At 58.8% G+C, this 5,715-nt stretch overlaps 1 protein-coding gene across 1 annotated transcript in view; it reads right to left on the bottom strand.

Moving 5' to 3' along the window:
- Positions 1-6: 6 nt before the first annotated feature.
- Positions 7-5,715, bottom strand: part of LOC127750160 (uncharacterized) — a 32,456-nt gene continuing 26,747 nt past the window's right edge. The window contains exons 2-9 of the mRNA XM_052270934.1: positions 4,032-4,520; positions 3,755-3,956; positions 2,825-3,671; positions 2,302-2,471; positions 2,086-2,220; positions 1,877-2,009; positions 910-1,315; positions 7-615 (exon numbers count right to left, since the gene is read on the bottom strand). Coding sequence (XP_052126894.1) covers positions 486-615; positions 910-1,315; positions 1,877-2,009; positions 2,086-2,220; positions 2,302-2,471; positions 2,825-3,671; positions 3,755-3,956; positions 4,032-4,501 — 2,493 coding nt within the window. The 5' untranslated portion in view covers positions 4,502-4,520 and the 3' untranslated portion in view covers positions 7-485. The remainder of the gene's footprint in view (positions 616-909; positions 1,316-1,876; positions 2,010-2,085; positions 2,221-2,301; positions 2,472-2,824; positions 3,672-3,754; positions 3,957-4,031; positions 4,521-5,715) is intronic.

The raw sequence follows: 5,715 nt of genomic DNA, 5'->3' as shown, positions 1-5,715 counted from the left end.
ATTTTAAGGTAGGTCAAAGACCTTTTAGTTGCACATCACATGGACTAGGAGGGCGCTTTGCCCCAAAGATTGATTTCAGTTCTTAAATAAACTTTTATAAATTAAGCTACCGACTGGAATGTACAGAACAACCATGAAATTGAATGACTCTCGGGGGGTATTTTTAAAACCTACAAATCACGCAATCGTTGTACTGTATTGCTAATTTCACTGTATTAGGACGCACTCGGCACGAAGTTAAATGAACCGATAACTCATCGGTTCCCACCACCACTGGCAGAGAGGTTAAATTGCAAGAAAGGAGGAAGATGGCCTTCTGCCACGATAGGGCGAATGTTCAACGTCCCAGTCTTATGCTGGTGTGGTGGGTGTCCGTGCCCGCCGCGTGCCCCGCCCAGCGAACGAACGCTGCGTCGCGGCGGTCGCGGTGTCGGGTGTCGGCCCCAGTTGAGCTGCAGGATGGCGCCACCAGTCAGGTGCGAGGCTCAGTCGTGGTGGTTCCCCCGCTCGCCGCCAGGGAGCAGACCCGTCGAGGTGATGACGCTACTCGGCGCCGACACAGGGCCGTTCGCGGGGGGCCGCGCCGTGTGGGTGCTGTGCTCTAGCGGCGGTACTCTGAAACAGGACGGCGCTCGTTAGAGTTAGATACGAGCGACCAACCGTGTTGGACCAACAGGGGCAGCCATTTTACTTTCCAACAGCGGCTGCACCACTACTTCGTTCGAACTGGATCAAAAGCATGTGAATATGAGTAGAAAGCGCAAAACGACAAAGTAAAGATTCCAATACTACAGAAACACCGACATTTACCAAGAAACACCCCTGCATAAGATCTGAACCCTTGTCTGTATTTCAACCACCACCCCGAAAGCACATCACAACAAAAACAAGGCATGCGGAACTACATACTGTGTAACGAGATGCCTGCTGGTGAGCACGCACGAGGGGGGTAGGATCAACGAGTCCACGCCCGAGGCTTCCCCGTGGCCCCCGTGGCCGGGGTGCCCGTCGAGCCCTGCACCCCCGTGGTTCCCGGGGGAACCTGTGCCGCCCGTGGCCTCCCCGTGCCCGAGTAGGCCGTGGCCTAAGCCGTGGCCCAGGCCGTGCCCCAGACCGTGCCCCAGACCGTGGCCCAGGCCGTGGCCCAGGCTGTGTCCGAGGCCGTGTCCGAGGCCGTGCCCAAGGCCGTGCCCAAGAGCGTGCCCCAAGGCCTCCGGGTAGCCCGCGGAGGCGCCGGGCCCGACAGCCCCGTACTGCAGCGGCATGGGCTGGCCGCCAGAGTATGAGTGGTACCCGTCCGACATGTGCATCTTTTCTGTCGCGGCAGAGAGAAATCAGACAACCGTCAGATGTAAACACTGACGGACCATTCGGAACGACTGGCAAACAAACAGACGGGTGACCGACGCGGAGGCAGCGATGAAACTGTCGCACACTTCTAAAGGCCGAAGCTGTACCGCGCACGGTAGGGGTTGGCGATCAGTCGAGATCAGAATAATGATGTCATGTTATCGCGAAAACTTGAAAGCTAAAATGGTTTACGCAAACAAGGACATCACAAACGTTGCATTGACGATAAAGGGCTACAACTCCCTTAAACAGAGTAACAGGAAAATGATTGAACATTAGCAAAAGCCTCTTTGACAAAAAGACAAAAGCACGATGGCTATGTATTTCGGTCTCGCCCCTGATCCATAGCGACCTTACTGTCGACTCGCGTTCTTCAAAGCCAACACGGACGTTCACCCTCATCCCATTTATTAGTCAAACGAATGCAAATTTCCACGCCCAGCTCGAAGCGAAAGCGGCATGGCGATGCGTGAGTTGAACCGCGGTACAAGATTCCCAAGAGCAGCATATCTCGTGGCACACTTACGGTGGTGCATGGACCCGGGCGCTTTTGTCTCCTGTTTGACGGATGGACTCATCCCCGCACTCCCCGGATTATTCTTGGGTTTTCTTTTCCTCTGCTGGATGCTGTCTTTCTTCATGGTGAGTGGTCGATTTACCTTCACAGAGGAAACATCTCAATGGCGTCTCTATCACAATAGATAATCCAACCGATTACTCGGGGAAGATGCTCACGTTGTGCAGTTTGTAGTACAGTCCGCACGCGTTGCAAACCGGGTCACCGTTATTGTTCCGTCTCCACAACGTTGTGGTAGTAGTGTTGCAGTTGGCGCACATGACCCCTGTCCTCCTGTTGCCGCTGCCCTGGGGCTGAAAGAGACGTTCACGATTAAAACACGAGAACATCCTCGAAAAATCAAATTCAGTCAACGTCGCCCCTCGAAAACTTACGCTGACTGCGGGGGCTTTCTTGATGTGCGGCCGCGTGGGCGGCCGGTTCACCCCGTTGATCCTGTTGTACAAGCCGCACGCGTTGCATAAGTAGTTCCCGGCGGTGTCTCTGCGCCACAGTGGCGTGTGCGGAGCCCCGCAGTTGACGCACTCCTTCATCTCCAGGTGGCCTGCCACACACAAGTCAAACAGCATGTCAAAGCGCGCCCCCACAATAAATATTCACGAGGCGCCGATAGCGCCTGCCAAGCGCTGGGTAGGCCAACCCGCCAAGCACCTGTGTGAAGACGGTGGCCCGCCCAGAACGCCCGATTGTGGGGGCTCCGGGCCCGGGCAGTCCGCTGTTAGGCTTGACTTGACTAACCACGAGGCCTCTTTTGACCCAAGGTTCATGACCCGACCGGAGCGATAGCATCATTGAATAAGCGTGACAGCTCATTCACGCATTTGGAAAAACAATGGAAGTTTCCTTTCGAAAAGAACAGGGTGAAATAGGGATTCAAGGCCGTTAGGTGCAACTCACTCGGGTCGTAGGGTTCGTCGGTGAGGGCCCAGGTCTCGGAGCTGTACTGCGCGTAGGGAGCAGCGCTTGAGGACATGGCTGGGGACTGTTGGAAAGTGAAGGCCTCCCCCGGCTGCGGCGAGCCGGACGCCCAGGCTGCCGACTGTGACACGGAGTACGTCTGTGTGACCCCATTGCTGTACATGCCACCCTGGGAGGTGGGCGACTCGGAGGTGTCGTAGATGTGGGCGCCGGGTTGCGCCAGGTACGGGGAGTACACGGGCTGCTTATGGCTGTAGGCCGGTGAGTAGTTGGTGGAGGTGGAGGTGAGCGTGGGGTCTGCCTTGAGGTGCACGGGTGAGGAGGCCGGCGAGTACACTGTCGCGTTGGCCAAGGCGTCGACGCCGGACTCCACCACCTTGCCCGCCCAGCCGCCCTCCAGGTAGGTGACGCGCTGGTAAACGGCGTCCGGACCGCACTCCCCTGCTCGCCCGCCAGACTCGAGCGTGGTGTACGTGGCCGCCGGGAGGGGCATGAGCTGCTGATGCTCGTCCTCCTCGTTCTCGTACTTGAGCTGGGGTGACACGATGTACCCCATCTGCTGATGGTGGTGATGGGAATCGCTGACCACCTCCCCAACATCGTCCATCTGGTGCGGCGGCGGCGGTGGCGGAGTGCCCATCTCCGGGTAGCCGGTCATGAAGCCCCGGCGGCGGTGGTCCAGGAGTGCCCCCGGGTGCGGGCCGGCCAGTGGCGCGTGGGGGTTGGCGTGGTGCGAGCCGTGGGGGGAGCCAGTCTGCGCACGGGCGATGTGCTGGTACCTGGGCAGTTCGGCCGGCATCATGAGGATGCCCGGGTCCAATTTATCCTGCGAAAGATGAACACAGCGTTGATTCAATACGTTGAAATTAAAATTACGGGACGACGCGAATGTTGAAATTGTCAGCCTACCTCTTCGACATGGAAAGACATAGGGGTTGTGCTAGCGATGGTGTAAGTGAATTGGCCAGCCTCGGCCGTCATGGGGTAGCCTCGCTCCGTCACCATGACCACTCGCTCCCCGTACACGCTGTACTCCTGCGCAGCGCGCGCGTCCAGGGTGATGGCGGACATGTCACGAACCTCAAATTGCTCATCGGGGTGGGTATCCACGCTGCGCACATTCAACAAGTTTACCGGCATGTTTCAGACGCTAATCTGCGAACGTTCCAATGGATGTCGTACTCACCCCGCCTCCACGGAGCCGGGGGCTGGCCCTGCCGCCTGAGCGGCCCGCAGAACCTCGACGTGCGCGTGGCCGCGTGCGACCTCTTCGCCGGGACTGCTCCCGCCGGGCTGGTGCCGCTCGCCGCCGTCCTGGTGGTGGCCGAGGTCACTCTGTGGCTGAGGCTGTTCCTCCTCGGGAATGTCCTCCGCCTCGGCCTCGGTGATGAGCCCGGCGGTGGTGATGGTGCGCACCAGCTTGCTTCGCCTGGTGATGACGGCTGGCCTGGACTCCTGTTGCAGTTGCAGTTTCTGTAGGGCGGCGGCTTCCTCTGCAGCGGCCTGAGCCGCGGCCTGGGCCTCATCCTGGCCAGGCGGAGAGGCTGCCTGCGGCTGTGCGGCGCTCTGCGCGGCGGCCACCAAAGCCTCATCCTCGGACGGCTGGGTGTCCTGATGGACATCCTGTCCGTCGGGCTGGCTGACGGGCACCTCCATGCTGGGTGAAGGTGCCAACCTGGCAAAAGCATACGCGTGTCAGCAACACAGCACACAAACAAGATACCACCCCGCGCATTCAAGCACGGTCCAGGAGCTCACAAATGTGGACATGTCCTAAAACATTTGCGTTGAACTCTCCCAAAAAAAACTGTTTGGGGATATGTGTGGTGTGCGCCGCGGGAGCGAAAGAACAATAAGAGTAAAAGTGAAGAAAAACAAAGAAATAGAAAGGGAAAGAGTGAGCGCAAGGCTCCAGCGAGACGGAGAGCGAGAGAAAGAGAGCGAGAGAGAAAGAGAGAGAGGAAGTGTGGTGAGCGTAAGGCCGTCCGGACCAATGTTTGCTGGGGGCCCTCCGCCCCCGGGCCCCGCCCGTCCCGCCCGGCTCAGACGCCGGAAACATATGCGCCATCTATGTTCCGCGGGAAGCGGGAAGGCACGTCATGAGTCGAACTGCAGAACAAACGCGCGATCGCCCAGACAGGCCTATAGTAGTCTTGCTTATATGATACGTTTTGTCAGTTGGGAAATTGGTTCGGCCTTTGAGGATGGCCTTTATGGGTTTAGGATGATCAACCGTGCGACGAATGCACAAACTGCTCCTCGTTCTCTCGGTCGGAAAGCACATGGGAAAGTAAAAGGGGAAAGGAAATAACGCCCAAAACGACGCGCGTGGAGTCCGTTTCCTCTGCTCGGGGCGAAAGTGTGGCGTTATAGGCCAGCAGGGCAAGGCTGGAGGAAGTGTGACAGGAAGGTGACAGTGCAGCGCCCCGCCCGCCACAACTCCCTCACAGTCGCATGGACGCTGCGCCGCCGAGCCCGGAGCGCGGAGCCGGAGGCCGGAGGTGCCGAAGGGCACCCGACCTCGCCCTCCCGGGAATGGAGTTGTTTACCTGCCCCTGCCCGGTCCGCCCCTGGCCCTGCCTATGCAAACGGGAGCGTTCGGGATAAAGCGGGATAAAGTTATAGGCCTTGCAGGACCAGCCCCGATCCGAGCCTGTGAACGAACTCGCTGGCTTCTACTATGCGCTGGCCACTTCTCACTGCACTGTACCAGGTGGCTGATTGACCCCGCGCACTTTTGTAATGCTACTGTACCGCATGCAGGGGTGGTGGCGGGTTACCCATCCGGTCGGGGCGGTATGGCGCCGTGGTATAAGCGACGAAAGGCAAACCCGCCCGCCCGCCTGCAGGTGGTACAGCGCGCGGTGTAC

Source organism: Frankliniella occidentalis, unplaced genomic scaffold (assembly GCF_000697945.3).
Source record: "Frankliniella occidentalis isolate FOCC.00 unplaced genomic scaffold, Focc_3.1 Scaffold143, whole genome shotgun sequence".
NCBI classification, from domain to species: domain Eukaryota; kingdom Metazoa; phylum Arthropoda; class Insecta; order Thysanoptera; family Thripidae; genus Frankliniella; species Frankliniella occidentalis.
The sequence above is the reverse complement of the archived record's forward strand: the minus strand, read 5'-3'. Positions and strand labels throughout refer to the sequence as shown.